Source organism: Bubalus bubalis, chromosome X (assembly GCF_019923935.1).
Source record: "Bubalus bubalis isolate 160015118507 breed Murrah chromosome X, NDDB_SH_1, whole genome shotgun sequence".
NCBI classification, from domain to species: domain Eukaryota; kingdom Metazoa; phylum Chordata; class Mammalia; order Artiodactyla; family Bovidae; genus Bubalus; species Bubalus bubalis.
Window position 1 is genome coordinate 36,346,467 of NC_059181.1, and position 24,729 is coordinate 36,371,195.

At 47.5% G+C, this 24,729-nt stretch overlaps 1 protein-coding gene and 1 long non-coding RNA gene across 3 annotated transcripts in view; both read left to right on the forward strand.

Annotated features, from left to right (window-relative positions):
- LOC123331766 overlaps positions 1–24,729 on the forward strand; it is a 52,095-nt gene that overhangs the window by 21,948 nt on the left and 5,418 nt on the right. The gene's annotated exons all lie outside the window — the stretch shown is intronic.
- On the forward strand, positions 10,667–12,192 carry LOC102412097 (histone H2A-beta, sperm-like). The gene has a single exon (XM_025276438.3). It carries the CDS (start codon positions 11,710–11,712, stop codon positions 12,058–12,060), a length of 351 nt encoding a protein of 116 aa, XP_025132223.2. The 5' UTR covers positions 10,667–11,709; the 3' UTR covers positions 12,061–12,192.

Consider the following 24,729-nt stretch of genomic DNA (forward strand, 5'->3'; position numbering starts at 1 on the left):
AAAAAGTGAAATGGTAATTACTGGAGGGTGGGGGGCCAGTCAGAGAATAAGATTGATGGTGCTTAAAGATACAGATTTGTAATGAGTACTAAGATAACCACAGAGATTTAATGTATGGTTCATTGAACACAGACAATAATATTGTACTGTAAGTATGTAATATGATAAGTATCATTACAGTGGAAATCATATTATAATATATAAATGTATCAAAATAACAACCTTAAATTTACACAAAGCTACTTGTCACATTTATCCAATTAAAAAAAAAATCATTCGAACTTTTGTTAAAACTGTGATTTCCCATGAAAGATTCAAGGTCATTTACCCCCACTCAGTAACACAAACATGGAAGACAGAAACCATAAAAGTTTGAAAGTCGGGGGAATTAAGGTCAAGTCCTTACTGTATTAAGAAAGACAGATGTCTGGAAGAAGGGACAAGGAGTTGTGACTCCCCACCAGGAATCCTGATTACTCCAGTCACAAAAAGCTTGCACAGAGTCCTGGAGGCCAGCATTATTAACTAGCTGAAAACAGTAGGTCTAAGGTTGCAAGCGCCACTCCATTTGAGTCATGTCACCATATTGACCCTGGTGGCTCAGATGGTTAAGATGGTTAAGAATCCGCCTGCAATGCTGGAGACTGGTTTGATCCCTGGGTTAGAAAGATCCCCTTGAGAAGGGAATGGCTACCTACTCCAGGATTCTTGCCTTGAGAACCCCATGGACAGAGGAGCCTGGTGGGCTGCAGTCCGTGGAGTCACAAAGAGGTGGACACAACTGAGCGACTAACACCATATTGTCAAGGTAAAAAAAGAAAAAAAAAAGTAAGTCTAAAGATTAGTAAGGAAAGATTTTATTAAGAAGTATTGTAATAAAAATATGCTCAAAATCCAAGACAGAAACCTCTCATTGAAGGTATGAATAAGCAGAGTTATTATATGTAGAGACCATGGGAGACACGCTGTGGAAAGAGGCAAAGCATGCTGAAAACTCCTTGGGTGGTTCGTGAGCCTTTATAAACTGTGTTAGACATTGTAAAAATAGAAAATGTTTATTTCTGGGCCTGTGAAGCAGAGATTTGGGCCTGAGATGGAGCAAATTTGAGGGAAATTTATGTAAAGTTTAGGGCCCAGCTCTTGTAGTCAAACCAGCCTAAACTTACTTATATTAGGGACAACATTTCATCAGCCTTGTCCAGAGGGACCTTGAGGGAGGTGCTTGGTTGCAAGCTTTGGTAATAGACTGGCCTAAGGTGCATGTTCAAGGAGCTTCCAACTTAGGGGAAGACCAGAAAGACGTGCAGGAATGTAGGTTGCAGGCATTCTTGGGTAGAATCTTGCAGGAAGGAAATTGGCATAGGGAGTGTCCAGAGTAGGAGATGACTCGGCCACAGGTGCATGGATAGTAGATGCAGACAGCCTAGGGGAGGAAATGGTACGCTTAGCCTAAGTAAAAGTTCCAACCTATGTAAGATATGGCAGAGGGCGTATGACTTGACAAGATATGAGGGGTTGGAGGAAGTATATGCCCTAGAGGACCACTTTGCAGTAGCTGCCTATGTGAAAGGTTGTTGTTGTTTAGTTGCTGAGTTGTATTTGACTCTTTGAGACCCCATGAACTATAGCCCCCCCAGGCTCCTCTGTCCATGGGATTTCCCTTGCAGGAATACTGGAGTGGGCTGCCATTACCTACTCTAGAGGATCTTCCCAACCCAGGGATAGAACCCGAATTTCCTGCATTGCAGGTGAATTCTTTACCTCTGAGCCACCTGGGAAGGCCATGCAAAAGGTACAGCTGGCTTTATGTCACCTCCAATAGGAAGTCCATGAGTGAGGGGAGCATGAAGCCCAGGGTGAGGCATGGCAGGTAGTACATGAATGGAGGGTGCAGCCATCATAGGGAAGCATCTGGTGGAAGTGTGTGGGTGCAGGGTGCAGCCTGTCTTGGGATCACCTGGGAGGAGGTGCTGTAGAGTGTCAGCAGCCTAGGAAAAGGCATAGCAGGAGATGAATCAGTGCAGTCTGTAGCCAGGTTAAGGTAAGACCCAGCCAGAAGTACATGAGAAGGGGGTGCACAAGCAGCTTATTCATAGGATATGGAAGAAGGTGCATGGTTGATGTACCCAGTTGCAGATATGTCCAAACAGGAGAACATTGATGGAGGAGGGAGTATGCAAGATTGTAGAAGAAACACGATAGAGACCTTTGACGAGGGACTACCCTACCTCAGAGAGGACCCAGCAGGAGGCACCTGGCTGTAGAGTGCACGACACTAGGGGAAGATGTTACAGTCTGAAGGTCTGTGTCCCTGAAAATTCATATCCTAATGCCTGATGTGGTGGCATTAGTGAGTGGGACTGTTAGGAGGTGTTTTATGTGTGTGTGTGTGTGTTTTTAAAATACTTATTTGGCTGCATCAGATCCTCATTGTAGCACGTGGGATCTTTGTTGCAGTATGTGGTATTCAGTAGTTTTGGTGCCCAGGCTTAGTTACTCCGCAGCTTGTGGGATCTTAGTTCCCCTGACCAGGGATTGAACCTGCATCCCATGCATTGGAAGGTGGATTCTTAACCACTGGATCACCAGGGAAGTCTGTTTCAGGAGATGTTCAAGCCCTGAGGGGTGGAGCCTCATGAGTGTAATTTATTGCCTTACAAAAGAGGCTCCAGGGACACCCTTTGCCCTTTGGCCACGTGAACATACCATGAGGAGCCTGGGACCTAGGAGAAGGCCCTCACTTGACCATCCCCGTGCTGTGCTATTAAACTTTCAGCCTCCAGAACTGTGGGCAAAACATGCCTGTTGTTCAAAGGCTACTCAAGTCTGTGGTATTTTGTTACAGCATCCCCAAGAGACTGAGGACCTACCTGGCAGGACATGCCTGGATGGAGATTCAGCTGGGGTGGTTGGAGTATGACAGTAGGTGTATCAGTGAAGAAAGTCTAGGGCTAGACTGCAGAATGTGCATAGATAGAGACTGCAGGCAGCCTAGTGTATATTCTGACAGGAAATACATGGATGGGGGAGGTATTCAGCCTAAAGGAGGATTCAGCTGAAATGCATAAATTATTGGTGCAGTCAGCTTAAGAGAGTTCCAACACGAAGTAGCTGGATGAAGGGTGCATCCATCCTAGGTAAGGCCTCACAGGAGGTATATGTATAGAGGGTGCAGGAAACCTAGAGGACATGACAAGAGCTGCTGGAGTAGAAGGAACATCTAGGCTAGGAAAGTATTCTGGAGGACATTCAGATCAGAGTACAAACTGTAAAGGGAAGGACAGGGTAGGAGGTGCATTGGTATAGAATGCAGCCAGCATTGTGGAGGACTTGGCGAGATGTTGGGTTCACAGTTAAGCTAGCCTAGTAGACAACCAGGCAGGAAGTACATAGTTTTAGGGAGCTTCATGCCTAGGGAAGCTTTAAGGGTCTCCCTTATAGCTCAGACAGTAAAGAATCTGCCTGCAATGCAGGGGACCTGGGTTTGATCCCTGGGTCAGGAAGATCTCCTGGAGAAGGGAATGGCAACCCACTCCAGTATTCTTGCCTGGAGAATTCCATGGGCAGAGGAGCCTGCTGGGCTACAGTCCATGGGGTCACAAAGAGTTGGACACGACTGAGTGACTAACACAGACACAGTGCCTAGGGAGAGCATTGATCAACAGTGGGGACAGCCATTCAAGCAGAAGATCTTGTGGAAAGTGCATGGATGAAGGGAGACTCTAGGCTAGGGGAAAATGATAGAGGAGGTACCTTATTGGAAGGAATTAAAAACTTGGAGGAGGATAAGGAAGAATATGTATGCATGAAGGCATCCAGTCTAGGGGAGGATTTGGGACGAGATACATTTGTGGAGATTGCAGCCAACCTAGAGGAAGATCGGGAAGAAGTGAACAGTGAATGGATCATCGAAAATACAGAAAGAGATCGCAGGTGGACCGTGGGTGTAGAATGCCTCTAGTAGGAGATTCATGGATGAAGTTTCGGCTAGTGTAGGGAACATGAGCCCAGAGGATCCATGGGTTATAAGTGTAGCCAGGCTGTGGTAAGACTGGGTTGCATACGCATCATTAGAGGATGCAGCCAGCCTCTGTCAGAAACCAGAAAGATCAGAGAAAAGGGAATATTCAGGCTAGGTGAGATCTTGGTGGCAGGGTCAGGGGGAGGGCGGTGGACGGAATATTAATCCTGTGGCAGATCAGGTAGGTGGTTTATGGGCAAACCATTATCCAGCCAAGTGGTAGACCAGAATGTAGTTCATGGGAGAGGGGAGCAACTAGCCTGGTGGAGAACCTGAGATCCCTGTCAATCAGGAAGTTTATATCTAGCTCAGGGAGAGTCACCAGAAGTGTATGACTGAATCATTTAGCTAGGCTAGGGAGGGCATGGGGGTGAATAGGTGGAGAAAGGATGCAGGCTAGAAGAGTATTCTGGTGAAGGTGTATCCAAGGATGCAGCCAGAATGTGTAGGACATGGCCAGTGGTGCATGAGTTCTGTATGGAGGTGATTATGTGAAAGATCTGGAAGGACACAATGTGTAAAGGCAGCCTGGAGGATGAGTAGGTAAAAGGAGCATGGATGAGATGAACTTTATGCCTAGGGAGGGACTCGGATAGCATTCATGCTTGGTGGGGGTGGGGGAATACCATCCAAAGGAGATCGGGCAGTAAGTGTGTAGGTGGAAAGCATCCAGTCTGGGAGAGGTTTTGGGGGTTCATTAAAGGTGTTTACAGACACCTTAAAGGAGGGCATGGTAAGATCTGCATGGGTGGAGAAAGCGTGAGTCTTGGGCTAAGAATGTGAGAAGGTCCATTATTGTACATTGCTGCCAGCCTAGGGCAAGCACATCGCAGTAGTTGTTTGTGTGCACAGTACAGCCAGCCTAAGGAGGATCATCTGCCATATAGAAGGGTGTAGGTATAGAATGAAGCTAGCTTATAGGATGCCAGCAAGAGATGCATGCTGAAAGGTGTAGCCAGGCTGTTGGAGGATCAGGTAGGATGTGTGTGGCTGGAGGATACTGCCAGCCTGGGTAAAAAATCCACCAAGATGTATATGGAAAGAGGAAGCATCCAGATTAATGTCTTGGCAAGAGATGCAAGGGAAGAGGGAACATAGAGATCATGGTAGGACTATGTGGGCAGATAATGGGTGGAGGGAGCCTAGAGCCAACGGGAAGACCAAAGGTTCATGAGTGGAGATGAAGCCAGCCTAGGATAGGGCATGTCAGGGTACACAGATATGTACACTGCAACCACCCAAGGGGAGGTACTGGAAGATGATCTATGGATGGTGATGACAGCCTTCCAAGAGGCCGAGATACATGGAAGTACATGAGAAGAGGGAATATCCAGCAGAAGGAAGGAAATTGCAAAAAATACATGGGTTGAGAAAACACCCAGCTTATAGTAGAATCAAGTGGGATCAAGTAGGATCATTGGTCAAGGGAGAATCTAGTGGAAGAAGTGGCAATAGTTATAGGATAGGAAGGTTCAGCCAGCTTAGGAGGAAGGCCTGTAGGCAGTGCATGAGAGAAACATGCAGTGAGTCTAAGAGAACCAGCAGGAAGCCCATGAGTGCTTGTGGGGCAGTCATCAGCAGGTGCGTGTATGGAGAGTTCGGAAAGACTAGTCAAGAGGTGCAGTGGGTGGAGGGAGCATGCATCCTAAGGGTGGTAGGGCAGGAAGAAGAAGGCTTGAGGGAGTATTCGAGTCCTTTTAAAGAACCAACAGCATATAAAGCAGTGAATGGAGCAGAAGTTCATGAGAAGAGGTGTAGTATTCAGCCTCAGATAGGATTGGCATTATCACTAGGGCTTCCCAGGTGGTGCTAGTGGTAAAGAACCTGCCTGCCAATGCAGGAGACATAAGAGGAGCCAGTTCCATCCCTGGGTGGGGAAGATCCCTGGAGGAGGGCATGGCAATCCACTCCAATATTCTTGCCTGGAGAATCCCATGGACAGAGGAGCCTTGCAGGCTATGATCTATAGTGTCGCAAAGAGCCGGACATGACTGAGGCGACTTAGCAGGCAGGACTGGCCGGAAGTTCATGTTTGCAGTAAGCAAGCATTCCATGTGAGAGTCTAGCAGGCACTCCATACATGGAAGTTGCAGGCAAATTACTGGAGGGATCAAAAAGATCTGTAAGCATGGAGGGTGCAGCCAGAAGACTGGGCTGGAAGTGCGTGGCTGGAGGAATCTTTAGGAGATTTGTAGATACAGGGCACAGCAAGGAGTCAGCAGAAGGTGAAATGGTGGCTGGTGCACACAGTCTAGAAGGGGAATTGTCAGGTGGTGCCTGCACTAGGGGCGGGCAGTCTGTCTAGGGGAGGAACAGACCAGCAGTGCATAGATGGAAGGAACACATAGTCCAGGAAAGCACATGGCAGGAAGCACATGGCTGAAGAGAGTATCTACTGTAGGGGAGGTCTTCCCAGGAGTTGCAAAGGTGGAGTGTGCAGGAAGTATGGCAGCCTATCTGGCTGCCAAGTCATGGGTAGTAGGAGCAGCCAGTATAAGGAGGACCCAGCAGGAAATGCATGAATCAGGGTGTCACCCAGGTTTGGCGAAGATGACGCAGCATGGAAATAGGTGAAGGGAGCAGCTGGCCTAAGGGGTGACATTAAAAAAGCGAATGAGAGGAGGGTGCAGACAGCCTCTAGGAAGAGTCAGCAAGACGTGCGTGGGTCCAGGGAGCATCCATCCTAGGGTTGGACACAGTCAACGTTAGTTGGGTGCAGCCAGTCTAGGAAGGACCCAGAAGGAAGTATATGGATCGAAGGCAGCCATGTAAAGAGGACCTACGTGTCTAGAGGACTCAGTCAGCCTGGGGAAGGACTAGGCAGAAAGAGCTTGGGCAGGAGGAGTGGACAGCAGACAGGAGGACGTTTTAAGAAATGCATAAATGAAGGCGGCATCCAGTCTGGGGAGGCTCAGGAAGGGATGTTTGTATACTTATGGCTGATTAACAGTTGTTGTACTGCAGAAACTGTTACATTGAAAAGCAGTTATCCTCTGCTTGAAAATAAAAAAAGAAAATATCCAGTCTAGGATGAGACTCACTTACCCTGGTGAGGACTGAGCAGGAGGCTCATGGGTGAGGGGTGTCACCAGACTCATGGAGGACACAGAAGGTATGGAGTTTTAGTGACTTTCTCACCTAGGGGAGGGATAAGAAAACATACACAATTGGACAAAGGTGAAGCCATCCTAAGGTAGAATCCGGCAGGAGGTGTGTGGCTGTAGTGACCATCTAGCTGAGAGGAGGATATGGCAGGGTGTGTGTGGCTGAGGATGTGTAGCATGTGTTATGTGGTACAGGGTGGAGCCGACGTGGGCAAGCCATTAGGAAGTACATGGTCGGAGAGAAAAATCAAGCCTAGACAAGGATTTAGCAGGTGGTGCGTGAAAAGAGGGAGCAGGGAGGTTAAAGGAAGACTCGACAGAAAGTGCATCAGTGGATGGTTACACTAGCCCAAGGGGGCCATGGCGAGTGCTTCCCAGTTGAAGTGCATAGTCAACCTAGATGAGGAAAAGGCAGGAGGTGCAGGGGTAGAGGGAGCATCCATCCCAAGAGAAGCAGAAGCTGGGCGAGCAGTGGAGCTGCCTCCTACAGGATAAACTGACAATACATGCAGCCAGAGAGGTTGTGTCCAGCCTGCGGGAGAAGTAAGGAGGAGGAGCATCATCAGTGCAGAAAGCAGCCATTGTAAGGAAGGATGTGGCCGGAAGAGCAGGAGAGTTGATTTCAACTAGTCTAGAGGAAGATTCAGAAGGAGATGCAAAGATGGAGGTTTCAGCCAGTCTAGAGGAGGAATAGGCTGGAAGTGCATGAATGGAGGCAGCATTCTGTTGAGGGGCAGACTGACAGCAGGTGCCCAGATGGAGGCTGCAGCCAACTGTTGGTCATACTTGTTAGGTGAGGCATGGGTGGAGGTTACAGCCAGCCCAGGGTAGGACTCAGGAGGAGGAGCATGGGAGGGTGGGCATCCACTTAGGCGACAGGGCACCTGGAGGTGCGTGGCTGGAAGGTGCAGCTAAGGGAGGGCTCGGTTCTAAGTGCATCATGGTAGGGCAGGATCCAGCAGGTACTCCATGAGTTCAGAGAGCAAGTGAACCTTAAGAAGGTAAGTGCAGAGGATGGGGATACTTCTGCCTAGAGGAGGACGTGGAAGGAAGTGGATGGTGGAGTCTGCATCTGTCCTAGAGGAAAATATGGTGAGAAGTGCAGGTGTGAAAGGTGCAGCTGGCCTCAGGGAGGGCATGGCAGGAGGTGCAGTCCATCAGCCTAGGGAGGAATCTGCCAGGAGGGCCAGGAGTAGAGAGAGTGTCCCACCTAAGGCAGAGTTGAATATGGATAGAGGGGAAGCCAGCCTCAAGGATTCACCAGTAGGCACCCATGTAAACATGAATGGTAGTAGCAAGGCTATCTGTTAAGCAAAAGGACAATACAGTATTTCATAAACTCAGTTTTAAATAAACACAAATCCTTAGGACTTACATAAGTGTATCCGACTCTTTGCAACCCCCTGGATGGTAGCCCACCAGGCTCCTGTCCATGGGATTTTCCAGGCAAGAATACTGGAGTGGGTTGCCATTTCCTTCTCCAATATATTTTTAATTTCACATATATATTATTTTGTATATTTTTAATAGTGTATTTAAAAGGTCAGAAATTCAGTTTCCTTATTTTAGGAAATTTTAGGAATAGTCAATATATGTAAGCAAGTGTTTAAATATGCCAGTCAGAACTGAGCCCCATTAATTTCAGATAATTTATAATCTATGTTAATACTATGTAGAGGTAGGAAAGCTTTATGTACACAGAGTTTGTGAAAGCATTTCTGAATTACAGGCACAGATATACAGGCAGAGAGAAATAGAGCTTATAGCTTCAATTCTACAATTTCAGCCATAGGTCAAGTATAAACATAGAAACAGTAAGCCTCCCAGAGGACATGAACTTGTTCATTAATTTGAGCTCAAAAATAGACAAAAAAGACGGATGAACCAGGTTCTATGTTGTTTCTCACCCAGTGAGAACTAGATCTCTACAAACTGTCAATCTAGAGAGAGCTTCAAATGGTCAGATCATAAATAAAAAGTCTCACCACATGACCAAACAGTTGTACTTTTAGGTATATACATAAGAAGATTGAAGCCAGGGACTTCTCTGGCAGTCCAGTGGTTAAGACGTCTCCTTCCAATGCAGGGGGTATGGGTTTGATCCCTGGTCAGGAAGCTAAGATCCCACATGCCTTGTGGCCAAAAAAACCCAAAACAAATAAAAAACAGAAGCAGTATTATAACAAATTCAATATTTTAAAATACTAAAAAAAGAAAACCTTAAAAATCTGCATTTAAAAAAAAAAAAATTGAAGTCATGTGTTAACAGAAGAGCTTTTACATAAATGTTTATAGTGGCATTATTTTTAATAGCCAAAAGTAATTCACATGTCTATCAGTTGGTGAATGGAAAAACCAAAAATATGATATATATATATATACACACACACACACACTGTGCCTAGTCACTCAATCATGAGTGACTCAATCATATCTAACTCTTTGCAATCCCATGGACTGCAGCCCGCCAGGCTCCTCTGACCATGGGGATTCTCTAGGCAAGAATACTGAAGTGGGTTGCCATGCTCTCCTCCAGGGGATCTTCCCAACCCAGGGATCGAACCCAGGTCTCCCCCACTGTGGATTCTTTACCAGCTGAGCTATCAGGGAAGCCCATGTATATATAAATACACACACACACACACACTCATACATATACACACATATGTACACAGAGACACACACACACACACATATATATATGCTATGCTACTGCTGCTAAGTTGCTTCTTAGTCGTGTCCGACTCTGTGCGACCCCATAGACGGCAGTCCACCAGGCCCCGCCATCCCTGGGATTCTCCAGGCAAGAACACTGGAGTGGGTTGCCATTTCCTCCTCCAATGCATGAAAGTGAAAAGGGAAAGTGAAGTCGCTCAGTCATGTCCGACTCTTAGTGACCCCATGGACTGCAGCCTACCAGGCTCCTCCTTCCATGGGATTTTCCAGGCAAGAGTACTGGAGTGGGATGCCATTGCCTTCTCCCATATGCACTATGCTATGCTAAGTCACTTCAGTCATGTCCAACTCTGTGTGACCCCACAGACGGCAGCCCACCAGGCTCCCCCGCCCCTGGGATTCTCCAGGCGAGAACACTGGAGTGGGTTGCCATTTCCTTCTCCAATGCATGAAAGTGAAAATTGAAAGTGAAGTCACTTAGTCGTGTACAACTCTTAGTGACCCCATGGACTGCAGCCTACCAGACTCCTCCATCCATGGGATTTTCCAGGCGAGAGTACTGGAGTGGGGTGCCATTGCCTTCTCCGATATATATATATAATGGACTGTTTTTCAGCTATAAAAATTTCTGAAGTACTGATACCTGCTATAATGTGGATGAACCTTGAAAATGTGCTACATGAAAGAAATAAGATACACACTGCCCCATATTATATGAGTCCATTTATATAAAATGTCTAGTATAGGCCAACCCATAGAGACAGGAAGTAGAGTGTTTGCCAGGGCTTGTGGGGATTGAGGAATAAGGCCTTACTGCTTAATGGGTTTGGAATTTCTTTGGGGGTTAAAGAAACTATCCTGGAATTTGAACAGATATTTTCACAACATCATGAATGTATTTGTAACAAAAACACTGAATTACTACTCTTAAAATTGCTGAAATGGTGAATTTTATGTTACATGGACTTCACCTTAACAAAAAAATACAAGGAAAACTAAAAACCAGATTACCAACCATGACTATCAATAGCAGGAAATAGCTTATTAGCTGTAAAGGAGCCAAAAACACAATAGATATATTAAATCAGTAGAGAGGAAAACAAAAATTACAAAAAGAGTCAATGATGTGTTACTGATATGTTGAATTCACATTGGAGAGCCAGGAAAAGACATGTCTGGGCTTTAAATTTTCATGTAGTTTACATCTCTGTCATTGAAGTCACATGGCCATGATAGGTGGAACAATTGGACATATGGGTGTGTCTTCCAAAACAAAGATAATTATCAAATAAGTATAAAATCCTGACACTTACCTAGATAGGAACATGTATTAAAGCATTTATCACATAAGGAAATGGGCAGATGTTATAACTAGTTGACAAGAGAAACCAAAGAATGGAAAAGTAATATTGATCAGAAATAGTAGGATAAATACATTAATAGAGGCCAGATTGTTTGATTGCTGTATGAAAAGGAAATTGAGCCTTGAGCAAAGGTTGTATCAGTGACCTACAGGCTTCCAAAAGGATGTAAAAGGGCTCAAAGATGATGTAAGACTGGAATGAAATAACCCAGAGTTGTGTTTTACAGACATAGATTAGTTTTTCATTGAAACACATTTTTAGCTAGAATGTTGTAGTCTGACAGAAAGTTAAAACTTCCCTTCAAGAGATGGTCTTTTCAACAGAGAGACCAGATTTCCTATCAGCCATTTCTAGGCCAGTCCTGGTCAGGGCCAATTGGCTACTGATGACATCACAAAGCCTGAGCTGTCACAAAGGCAGCTCCCTGAGCAATAAGAGACCTGAGCAAGGGGACACAGCCAGCAGAGAGACACTGGCATCTCAGGAGGCCCCAGCCAGAGGTATCATCAGTCTGAGCTGATAGAGGCAGCATCCAGCCGACACCATGTCTCCGGGAAGACACCTCTGGAACCGCCGTCGCAGCAGGAGACACTCCCTCTCCCGTTCCACCAGGGCCGGGCTGCAGTTCCCTGTGAGCCACGTGGACCGCCTCCTGCGAAGTCAGTTCACCAACCACCTGAGCTCAGCGACGCCCGTGTTCCTGACCGCAGTCCTTGAGTACCTGATAGCCAACATCCTGGACCAGGCGGGGAAGGAGGCCTGCACCAACCACAAGGTGTGCATCGGCCCGGAGCACGTGCAGATGGCGCTGATCAACAATGAGAATCTCCGCCGCCTCTTCCAGCCCCGTGCCTTCTCTCAGCCTGAAGCTTCACCACCCGCTCCTGAGAATTAGGGATGCCCAGGCCCCTGAGTCCAGCCACACCTCATCAGTAGCTTCATCTCGCCCCAGACTGCCCACAGAGGAGGGAGGCCTGGTCTTCTGCCCTTAGCGCTGCTATTAAAGTGTTCATGGCTGTGCTTGTAACTGCTTGCTTTCTGTCATTTGTCCTTGAGGTGTCTGGGTGACATGGGGTGGCAGGGGGGTCCTCTCATGAGGGATGGAGGGGTGGAGTGGGTGGTTAGGGAGGGATGCTGGAATCCTGAAATCGGGGAGCAGTTTCCGATGGTGACAGTATGGGGTGTGGTCCTGGGGGGAGTCGCTGGCTGAGGTTGCGGGGCAGGACTTCCTCACTGGCTCTGAAGGAGTCCAGACCAGGGAGGTTGGGAGGTTGGCGCGCAGAGGGCCTCTTGAATTCCCCGAAGGATGGTGGTAATGGGGGAGGGGCTGAAAACCGTGAGGGAAGAGCCTAAGGCTTTATTCCTGATGGGGAACATCTAAAAGTGGGAGGTGAAGCCAAGGGGAGTGATTGAAGAGGATGGTAGAGCAGTCAGTGTGAACTTAATGGGGCAGGACTTTTCCATGAAGATTGAAGAGTGATGGGGAAACCATAAAGAAACACACATAAGAGGAATTATGGCCATGTTGAGTTCATGTATTATTTTACCATCTCATTCCAAAAAAGGGACTTGAGACGGGGCTTCTTAGCCAGTGCTGTGACACTCTCTGTGGACGTTCACCAGATGCCGAAGGGCCCCCCGCTGCTGCTCCTGGCCTGTCATACAGGACTGGGCAGAGGCTGCCCAGCTGGCTTCAACAGTGGGGTCAGTGGACCTGGGTTCGCCATCCCAGTTCACCACTTTCTGGCTGTGTGATCTTGGACATCCGTCTGTTTCCTGTGAGCAGCAGCTTCCTCATCTGTAAAACAGGGATAATCAGAGTTCCTCCATCTTGGGGTTTTCCCAGAGATGAAGTCACCATGTGCCTATAAACTGTGACTTAACACAGAGCCTGGCACAGGCCACACCCTTAACAGATGGCTGCCTGTGTCTCCCTCCCCAGCTGCTTGGACAGGTCCCCCAAGGGGCGGCCAGGCCTGGTTCTCATGTGATTGCTGGATGCTTGGGCCTCTGGCTGTGAGAACCCTGGCCTGGCCTGCTGCACCTTGTGGGGGTAGAGTGCTGTGCAGAGGAGGAAGCCAGGGCTACATCTGGGAACCACACAGTCTTCACCTTGGTTCCCTCTCTGCTCCCCTCTGTCTAGTGACACCCTCTATCTCCCTCCTTCCTCTACTGATGGAAGCTTGGCACTGGCTTAGCCTCTGCCGGAGTGTCTGACAGTAACGGTGTCTGGTGTGCATAGAGCTTGGTGAAGTAGGTGCTTGTTTAATCCAAGAAACATTTCTTGACAACTGGTGCTCATTCAGCCAAATATTAACAGATGCTTCACTGTCAAGATGTTCACTGCACAGATTTGTGGGTTATTACAAGAGCCATGAAACCCTCCTGGCCTTAACCAAGCCCCTCTCACTCTCTTATTTTTAATAGCTGAGTAATATTCCATAGTATATATGCACCATGTCTTTATCTATTACTCTCAGTGAACATTCAGGTTGCTTCCATGACCTGGCTGTTGTAAATAATGCAGCGATGAACATTGAGGTGCAGGTATCGTTATTATTTTTTGTGTGTGTAGCCCCAGGTTATTTTTATTTATTTATGTTTGCTTCTTTTAAAAAATTTATTTATTTTTATTTTTTATTTTAATTGGAGGCTAATTACAATTGAATTCGGAAAAGGTAATGCACCCCACTCCAGTACTTTTGCCTAGAAAATCCCATGGACGGAGGAGCCTGGTGGGCTGCAGTCCATTGGGTCGCTCGAGTCGGACACGACTAAGTGACTTCACTTTCACTTTTCACTTTCATGCATTGGAGAAGGAAATGGCAACCCACTCCAGTGTTCTTGCCTGGAGAATCCCAGGGACGGGGAAGCCTGGTGGGCTGCCGTCTATGGGGTCGCACAGAGTCAGACACGACTGAGGTGACTTAGCAGTAGCAGCAGTAGCAGGATTGTTGGATCATATGACAGTTCTATTTTTAGTTTTAAAGAACCTCTATGCTGTTCTCCATAATGATTATACCAATTTACATTCTTACCAACAATGTGGGGGAGTTCCCTTTTCTTTACACCTTCCCTAGCATTTATTTCTTGTAAATTCTTTGATAATGTCCATTTTGACCTTCTGACTGGCGTGAGGTGATACCTCATTGTAGTTTTGATTTGCATTTCTCTAATAATTAGTGGTCTTGAGCATGTTTTCATGTGCTTTTTGGCCACCTATATGTCTTCTTTGAACAAAGGTCTATTTAGATCTTCTGCCCACTTTGATTGTTTTTTGTTTGTTTGTTTGTTTTGACAATGAGCTACATGAACTGTTTGTATAGTTTAGAAATTAAACTCCTGTTGGTTGCTTCATTTGCAAATATTTCCCCTTATTCTTTATGTTGTGTTTTTCTTTGGTTTATGGTTTCCTTTGCTGTGCAGAGCTTTGAAGTTAAATTAGATCTCATTTGTTAATTTTTGTTTTTATTTTCATTATTCTAGGAGGTGAATTGAAAAAGATTGGTTCAACTTATGTCAGAGTGTCCTGCCTATTTTCCTCTAAGAGTTTTATAGTATCCAGCCTTAAATTTATGTTTATAATCCATTTTGAGTTTAATTTTGTGTATTAGTATTCTGATTTTATTCTCTTACATGTAGATATCTACTTTCCCAGCACCACTTAATAAAGAGACTGTCTTTTCTCCATTGTGTATTCTTGCCTCCTTTGTCATAGATTAATTGACTATAGGTGCAAATCTTCATGTTTTAATCTTCCAGTATCCACAGGCTTCCCTGGTTCTTGAGTTAGACAGGCCCTGCAGTCATGTGGCTATGACTCTTTAGAACGGGCCTTTGTGGTGCCAAATTAGAATTTTTAAATGGGGGACCATGTAGTAACCTCTAATACATTCTTTCCTAGAGCATTAATTGCAGAGTGAAAGCTCACAGTTCTAATCTGGAGAACAGATGTGTTTGCTAGTCCTACACAGGTGTTTTTTTTTAAAGAAAATTATCTGCTAGCATTTGAAACCTAATGACTTTTTACGTGAATAAAGGTCTTGGCAGAGGGAGCATTGGTGGAAATGCTATAAGCTAGTTGAGAATCTAGCAGGAGCTGCACAGGTGCTTGAAGCAGGCAGCCTAGGTAAGGCCTCACCAGGAAGTTCCTGAGTGGAGGATGCAAACTTTCTAGGGGAGAGCCGTCCGAGGATGGCACATGCATAGAAGGTACAGCCATTCTGGAGGCTGATGGATTAGAAAGTGAATGGAAAGACAAAGACACCTGCCAAGAGGAACATTTGGCAGGAGTTGCACGAGTGAAAGAATATCCGTTCTGTGGTAAGACCTGGAAGGCTATGCATGAGTGTAGGGAGCACCTAACCTACAGAAGACTTCTAAACTGTGCAGGCATCAGGGCAAAGCAGCATGATGATATAGTCAACACAAAGTGTAGTAGTGGTGGATGTAGTTAACCCTGGGCTTCAGTAGTTGTGGTGCATGGGCTTAGTTGCCCTGTGGCATGTGGAATCTTCCCGGACCAGGGATTGAACCTGTGTCTTCTGCATTGGCAGGTGGATTCTTAACCACTGGACCACCAGGGAAGCCTTTGCACAAGGTTCTTAAGTGGAGGGTGTAGATAACCTTCAGTAAGGTCCTCCAGGAAATGCCAGGGAGGAAGGACTATTCAGAGGAGTAAGACTCAGTAGGACATAAACAGTGGCTGGAACATCAACCCAAGGGGAAGATGCAGAAGGAAGTGTGTGGAAAGGCATAGCACTTAGTCAGTGGGAGGAGTGGACAGGAGGGTGCATGGGTGAAATAGCCCTCCTAGGCAAGGATCCTGTAAGATTGTGTAAGTCAAGGATTCAGACAGCCTGAGGGAAGAGTCAGCAAGAGAGGTGTTAGAGGGGAGTGTATAGAGAAGCTGGGGGCTCTGATAGGGAATGTGTGGTCTGTAGGGCCATGCAGCTCAGGGGTGTTCTCAGAAGGAGGTTCCTGAGTAGCAGGCTGTAATAAATTAAAAACTATTTTTTATATTTTTCCAATTGCTGATGGACATCTTGGAATCCTTAGGCTGTGCCAGTGGCCCAAGGTAGTTGACATCTCACCTCCCCAGGGTCTTTGTGAGCATGAAGAAATCTTATTACAAGTCTTCAACCACAAGCTGCAGCCTGTTTCACTTTCTGCCGAGTAGGAGTGTCCCCCTCTAGTTACTTCTCACTTTTGAAGTGATAACAGTCCCAGGTCCTCTCTTACTCTCTCTCAACTTCTCCCTGAACATGACATTGTGTGCCATCGGGCCTCCTGTTCACTGGGGAACTCTGAGTACAAGTCTCTTTCAAAAGGCAGTTGTCTCCATGTCTGTTCCCTTACCAAAATGTGATCAAAACAAACCTTGAGTGTATTTTAAAACAGATGGTACAGTGAGCAGGTTGATTTGGTGACAGGGGTAACGTGGTGTTTGGGTTTACTAACTGAATTCATCAGATGGCAGATACTGTGTGGGAAGGCACTGCTGGCTGTTGGCCAGCTTGTGCTTCAGTGGCTTTGTGTTGCGTTGTGTTGGTCTGGTATCTCTCTGGTTCTTCAGTTTGTGTTATAGCAGAGCTCAGAAAGCTGAGTCGTCCCTGAGCAGCTCCCTAGCTCAGGATGCCATGGTGTGGGCAGAGTGGTCTTCAGTTGGCTCTTCAACTCTTTTTTCTTAGTTTATTTTTTATCGAAGTGGAAGGCGAAGAAGAACTAAAGAGCCTCCTGATGAAAGTGAAAGAAGAGAGTGAACAAGTTGGCTTAAAGCTCAACATTCAGAAAACTAAGATCATGGCATCCAGTCCCATCACTTCATGGCAAATAGATGGGGAAACAGTGGAAACAGTGACAGGCTTTAATTTTGGGGGGGCTTCAAACTGTCAGGAGTGAACAAGAAATTGAGATAGAGAGTTGAAGTTTCGTAAAGGTAGAAATGGACTTCTCTGGTGGCTCAGATGGTAAAGATTCTGCCTGCAATGCAGGAGACCCAGGTTCGATCCCTGGCTCAGGAATATCCCCTGGAGAAGAAAATGGCAACCCACTCCAGTATTCTTTCCTGGAGAATTTCATGAACAGAGGAGCTAGAAATACAAACCATCTTAAAGGACTTTGTACAGAGCCTTCAGGCAAAGGGCACATACTGGCTTAGTAAGAGTCTTTACTACAGGCCCCACACTCTGGCTCATAGTCTAAGAAATGAGGCAGTCAGTGGGAATAACTAGAGGTCCTCAGGTTCTCTGAGATAAGTTTTGACTTCAAGTTGGACTCCTCCCTGTCCTCTCTAGATAGATTCGCCCCTGTACTCAGCACACCGGTCAAATAGATAAAAGTGCCACTGGTCAGCCAGATCAGAAGAGCTCCTAGAAAATGACTGTGTGAAATGAACCTCTGCTATTACTACAGTGGACTTTTATGGCCTGGGAATGGGCTCACTCTAGCATAGCCACAATCCCTGATGACCAATGATAAATGGCAAACAGCAGAAGAAGGCAAAGCATTATTACACAAAATTGGCATGGTTGGGTGGCTTTATTACTTTGTCAAAAACTCTGACCCTGCAGATCATAAAGTCATTTCAAATCCAGAGTCTGCCCTCCTTGACCCACAATCCAAGGAACTTATCCCCCCTTGGAAAGCTGCCTTTCTTTCTCTCATGGCTCAGCCCACACAATTCAGCAAGCCCGGGAGGGAATAGCTGTCCCAGTTGACTTGAGAGCAGCTAACCCACCAACAAGCAAGTTTTAGTTGATCAGAGCCTGGACTGGCTTGACCTGCTATGCCAGTTTTTCCTCTGGGCAACCTCCTCTGCTTCCTGAGCGTCTCCCTCAGGGAGCCCCATCTGAATCTCTCTTTGGGTATCAGTGAGTAATGGTAGTTCACCAAGATCTCATAGCTGGATGGCGAGTTCAAAAACTGAAACTCCAGAAAGGAAGCATTTCTTTTCTTTTTTAAGAAAAATTACTTTATTGAAGTACAGTTGATTTCCACTGTTGTGTTAATTTCTGCTGTACAGCAGAGTGATTCAGTAAAACACATACATACATTCATTCTCATATTCTCTCCACTATGGTTTATCACAGGATATTGAATATAGTTCCCTGTGCTATACAGTAGGATATTATTGTTTATCCATCCTATATATAATAGTTCACATATGCTAATCCCAAAGTCCCACTCCATCCTTCTCCCACACCTCTTCCTGCCTTGGCAACCACAAGTCTGTTTTCTGTTTGTGAGTCTGTTTTTCAGATAGGTTCACTTGTGTTATATTTCAGATTCCACATATAAGTGGTATCATGCAGTATTTGTCTTTCTCTTTCTGAATTATTTCACTTAGTCTGATCATCTTAAAGTCCATCCATGTTATTCCCATTGCTATTATTTCATTCGTTTTATGGCTGAGTAATATTCCATCGTATATGTGTATCACATCTTCCTTATCCATTCATCTGTTGATGGACATTTAGATTGTCTCCATGTCTTGGCTATTGTCAATAGTGCTGATATGAACCTTGGGGTGAATGTATCTTTTTGAATTGTAATTTTGTTCTGTTGTATATGCCCAGGAGTGGGATCGCTGGATCATATGCTAACTCTATTTTTGGTTTCTTGGGGAACCTCCATTCTGTTTTCTATAGTGGCTGCACCAATTTACACGCCCATCAACAGTGTAAGAGGGTTTCCTTTCCTAGGAAAGAAGGCATTTTCTTTTCTTTTTTTTTTTTCCTTTTTGGGCTGTGCTGCACAGCTTATGGGATCTTAGTTCCACGACCAGAGATTGAACCCAGGCCCATGGCAATGAAAGCACTGAGTCTTAACCACTGGACCACCAGGGAATTCTCAAGGAGGCATTTCTTAATTTAGGACCTTTTCCTAATTCACAGTCAGCTTCTGCAGAGAAACCTCGAGCCTCTCAAGTATCGTCCCCAGACAATCCTATCTATTGGCAACTTGTTCCATCTATAAAATTCAACAATTAAAAAAACCTGCTAGATGTCTTAGGCACTCACATAGGAATGAGTTCCCTTTGTTGGATGGATAGAGGAGGCCGCACTCAACCAGAGGGAGACACCATCAGTTCCTAGTTCTAGGGCCCCTTATGCCCCCACGCCCTGCTCTCACCTGACCTTCTGCAGTAGCAGTCACCTAAGTACCTCCCCTAGAATGATGGCAACTCTCTGGAGCTTGTCCCACTGCCTAGGGCTTGTCACACATAAACTGCTCTGAGGGACCACTGGATCCTGCAAAATAACCAACTTTCCTGGCCCTTTTTGATACTGGGGCACAGGTCATAGTTATTCCTCCCATTTCAAAAACTAAGGTGACTCAGTTAAATCAAGGGCATATCAAATGTGGGGCACATAGGTCCCACTTGATATTATGATCAGGTCTATCATATTAACTACATTTCCAATGCTAGTCACCACCTCTGTCTCTGGTCCATCTAGTCATAGGTATGGACACCATTATGGGAAGTTTCTTAAAGGGGAACAAGGGAAAATCGGCAGTACTTCTGTTGGGACTTGCTTGGTGGGAGCCTGTGGACTTTCCACCTCATTAAGATTATCAGTATGTCTCAGGACAAGCTACAACTAGGTCTGGCTGGAAATAGGCTGCCATTACTTCAGGTCTTTTTAAGGCTGACACTGTGGTTCCTATCATCTGCCCTGTTAATAGCCCTGTCTGGCCAGAGTTAATGGCAGACAAATTAAGATGTATGACTACTCATTCTAGATGACCTACATCTCAATGCAGTTGTTCTGTTCATCAAGGCACCTTTTTTTTTTTAAATCATTGTTGCAATTATGAATGACATGAAGACTACACATAGTGATCCCTCCACAGGGCAGACAGGAAGACCAGTTGGAGTGGGCATTGTGAAGGGGGCAAAGAAGAACCTTTCGCCCTCAGTGTAGTGGAGCAAGGACATGATGTGAACAGGGCCAGGAGGATGACTGGCCATCCATCAGTGCATTGGTTTATCCTGGCAGTGAATATGAATAGGGGACGTGCCCCATGAGTGCAGTGGGGTAAGAAAGAAAGCAATATGTATGAATAGGACAAAGAGGAGTCGTCATGTGCAATTAGTGCCCTGGGGCTCGTTGGTAGATGTGATTGGGAGAAATGGAGCTTGCACAATCAGTGTACTGGTTTTGTAGTTAAAGGATGTGAACAGAGCAAAGAAAGGAGCTGTGTGTTGCAAGGGAGACGGAATGTGAACAAGGCCAAGAGGAGGTGCCCCGTCCCAGGAGCAGAATGCCAGAACTAGACAAAGGATATAGATGGGGAGAGAGCAGGCCCGTGCTTTCAGTCCTAGTGGAGAAACTAGGTAGGAGCACGTGACCAGGCCAATGAGGAGGACTCCCTGCACTGTCAGAGCATTAATGGGGCAGATTGTGAATGAGGCGAAAAGAAATTGAACAGGGTATATGAGCAAGGCAGTGAGGATGGGTCTCTCATATCCCTGTAGTGATGCACTTGGCCGGGGATATAAAAAGGGCCAAGGAAAAGGGGCTCCCATCGTCAGTTCATTGGAGCAACTGGACAGAGGCTACGCATGCAGTCAGTAGGAGTAGTACTGTTCCTTAAATACAATGGGTCTCCAGCCTGGGCGTGTGTGTGAGTAGGAGAGGAGAAGCCCCACCCCAGATGCATTGGTGAAGTGAATCCGCGGAGAGGTGCTCCCCTGATTGTTTGGCGAACTGCACCTGGGCAGGAGGAGAGATGATCGGGCCAGTCAGTAAGACGCCTGTACTGTCAATGCAATGGAGTAACTGCAGAGGATGTGGACAGGCAAGGAGGAAGAACCCTGCTCTGTCAGAGCAGTGAGGTGATGGGGAATGGAGGAGGGTCTGCAATTAATCAGTGATGCGATGTCACTTGAGCTTTCTGAAAGGGGCAGAGATGAGAAGCCCCAAATATGGGCGTGGCATCGGGGGCACCTGCACCATATCAGTTCCTGGATGGAAGAGGTGTACAGGAAGCGAGACACATGCTCATACCAGCAGTATGGGGGTGACTCTGAACAGGGAACGTGACCATGGCAAAGAAAACAGGCCCAGCATCATCCGTGTGGTGGTGTAAATGACGAAGCATGTGATGGGCACAAGGAGAACGAAGCTCCCTCTCCCATCAGTACTGAATACTGTGCAGGGTGTGCTAACGGGGTCATGGGGAAGAACTCTGGATCACTGCATCAGTGTGATGGTGTAAACGCACAGGATATGGGATTGGAGCAAAGCGAATAGGGCCTGCAGCTACAGACGATGATGCAAGTTTATAGGCGATGTGAGAAAGACCCAGCATCTCTCACAAGAGGGGAATGGGAACAGGGCCCAGGGCACAGCAGTGTGAGCTGGGCATAGAGGATGAGCCCTGACCCATAACCAGCGGTGTGACTTGGCCAAGAATATTAATGAGGCAATAGAAGAACCCCTACCCACTGTGGAGGGTTAGCTGGACCGGGGATGTGACCTGGGGATATGATGCATTCTGGCTGCATCAGTACAGTGATGTCATTGAGCAGAGTATTCTCATGGAGCAAAGAAGGAGCCCTGCCCCATCCATGTGCTGCTGTAACTCACCAGAGTTTTCTGTGTAAAGAACAGTAGCCCTGTATACTGTAACTGTAATAGCATCAGTGGACAGAGGAAGTGAACAGGACAAAGACGATCAGGAACCACCCACGAGTACCATGAAGTACCTGGGCAGGAATGTGAACATGGCAAATAGAAAGAGCCCCACACACTTGGTGCAGTGGGACAACTGAACTACAAAAGTGAACAGGGAAAGAGAATGATCTCTGGTCTGTCGGTGCAGAGATGGGACACACGAGGGAGGTGAGAAGGGCAGAGAGGAGAAGAGGAGGTCCTCGCTTCCTCTGTGAGGATGTGAACAGACCACACAGGAGAATCTTCACACCCTTAGTACCGAGGTGGAAGTTGACAGGCTCTGAACAAAGCAAACCACGAGTTCACTGATGAAATGGGGCAGGGCTGCGTGACCGAGGTCAGGAGGAGGAGCCCCGCAAACCTAGCACACTGGTTTCACTACACGGGCTGTAAGCAGGAGAAAACCAGCGTGTAGTGTTTCCTGGGCTGGTGATGTGAACAGGGTGGAGGAAAGCATGGCTAGTGCCACGGGGTGAGTGCCCAGTTGATCCCATTAAGCAAAGAGCAATCCTCCCAGCATCATCACCTTGGAGTGCTCAGACGGGTGTAGGAACGAAGGAGGTGCTCCACACTTCAGTGTAACTGGCCGGGGTGTGAACAGGTAAGAGGAGACCCTGGCACACAGGGAAGGGAGGCTAGGATAAGCATCCCCATGTCCTCTGCACGACTGTGTGAATGAATGAGCAAGGAGTGTGAAGAGAGCAAAGGGCGAGAGCCCGCCCCCTGCCAACTCAGGCACTTGGCTTGGTCAGAGGGGAGACCAGGGCATGACCAGCACATCCAGACTGATTGCGATGGTGGGTCCAGACCTGGTGTGACCAGGGCACAGAGGATGGGGGGCCCTCAGTGCACGGGGGACCAATCCTGGGTAAAACCCACACAACCGCTGCCTTTAAGTACCACCCCGGGGCGTGAGTGAGGTGCACGAGAGGAGGTGGACCACCAGGGCTGTGTGTAACTTCGGAGGGGAGGTGGCAGTGCAAAGAGGAGGACCCGGACGCATCAGTGCCGGGGTCTTGACAGGGAACACTTATGGGGCAATCAGAGCCCCTTAATGTCAGTACCACGGGGAGACAGGGCTGGGTATGGAAGCAAGCAGCCAGGAGGAGGCCCGCCTGTCTGCGCATGCGGAGGAGTCACTGGGAGGCGCCTACCCACCGGCTCTGACCTGCTGGATCCTGCCCTTGGACCCCCAGACCCCTGGGAGGAAGCCGGGATATGAGGCTGATGCAGGCAGGGCAATCCCCTCCCGAGTCAGTAAGGGCTGCAGCGCTGCTCTGTGGTTCCCCCCAGGAATTACAAGTTCGCCTTCCAGACGGTGAGATTTACAGTCACACTGTCAGAAAGCATTTCATCTGCAGGTGATCTGCTTCCCAGGGCGTGAGGTGATCTGACCTACACCACTGAGATAGTTCATGAAAACCATTCTCCTGCCGCCCTGCTCAGAGCCTGTCATGAATCTCCTAACGTATAGCACTGAACACTCTGAAAGCTGAGCTCTTAAATCTTCAAACCTGGGAACTGTCCAAGATACATACCCTGATACAAACAAGCACCATGGTTACACTCTGGAATACTAGGTAACTAACGTGGGAACCAAGTCAATGACCCACAGCTAGTCCAGCCAAGTGACAAAGCTCCATCCTGGACTTTCTGGCAGCCTTGACAAACTGCACTTCAGCAGAAAAGAGACTGGATCACCAGGCAACTCTGCGCACAGCTGGCACCTTACTGACATTTCTGCAGCCGTGGCCAGGAACTCAATGGGCTGTGAACACGGATTATCCCTTCACCCCAGAAGCGATCCCTGCGGGCCGAGCTGCAGGAAGTTAGCGGAATGATACGTGGAAAGTACCCCATTCCTGGCTGCTGCTCCGTCTGCTGTGGGGCTGGAGGGGCTGCCTTGAGGTCAAGGTTGTGGACCTGACACTGGGGAGAAGCACCGCATTCTCCATGGAGCCCGCTCTTTGGCCAGCTGTCTGGCCAGCTGTACTGAGAGTACATGGCTGTGCTACATTAAATGTGCCAAAGTTAAATTGGAAAGGATAAGCCAAATCAATTGCAGTGCCTGGAAACGCTCATCTTTTAAACATATTTCCAGGGTGGGGGAAGTTCAGTGAGGAAAGGAGAATTAGTTTGGGGGATGGAGCAGGTTAACCCTAAGGAGTGTGGGCAGGGCCCCCTGGAACAGTTGTGCAGTTTGTGGGCTTCACAGAGTGCTCGGTCATGGGGGTGAGGTGGGGACACTGACATCTACCCTTGATGCTCCTCTTCTCGTGCAAAACTCCCCAGCCCCCCTGCATGTGCCTGAGTGGACACTGCTTTCTGAGTTCTCTTCTCACAAGGGGAAGCACTGTTGAGTGAGATGGGAGCTTTTACTGTTCATTCTTCTACAGACAAGATGCTTAGGCACCGAAACAGAGGCTGGCCTGGCCCTTCAGCTGTCTGCTCTGGCTGCCCTCCCGGGGTCCTCCCACCGTGACCGCCTCTCACTGAGGCGACAGGGAGCCACGCGCACCCCAACCCTGCGAAACAGCAGCCTCTCACCTCCGGGCTTCTGCCCATGCCTACCCCTGTGGGCTCTGTGACATCACCGGCCCTCAAGGACGTTCTGTAGTAGCAGAGCCCACTCTGCGCGGTCAGGCATCTGGAGAGCTGGAGGGATCGGTCCTGGGCGGCTGCCCTCAGCCATCCCCGGGCAGAGAGACCTCCAAGGTGCCCATGCCACACTGGCTCCCTGGGGTCCCAGCGGGACAGAGCTCTGTAGCTTCGTGGTCCATCCTGATGTGGCTGGTCACGTTCAGTCAAAAACTGCAGGAGGTACACTCCTTCTCCTGCGTGCATAGCCATCCTGGTGGTCCTGGCACCCTGAAGGGCCACAC

Coding starts and splice junctions, on each gene's coding strand:
- LOC102412097 (XM_025276438.3), top strand. CDS start 11,710: ATGTCTCCGGGAAGACACCTCTGGAACCGCCGTCGCAGCAGGAGACAC.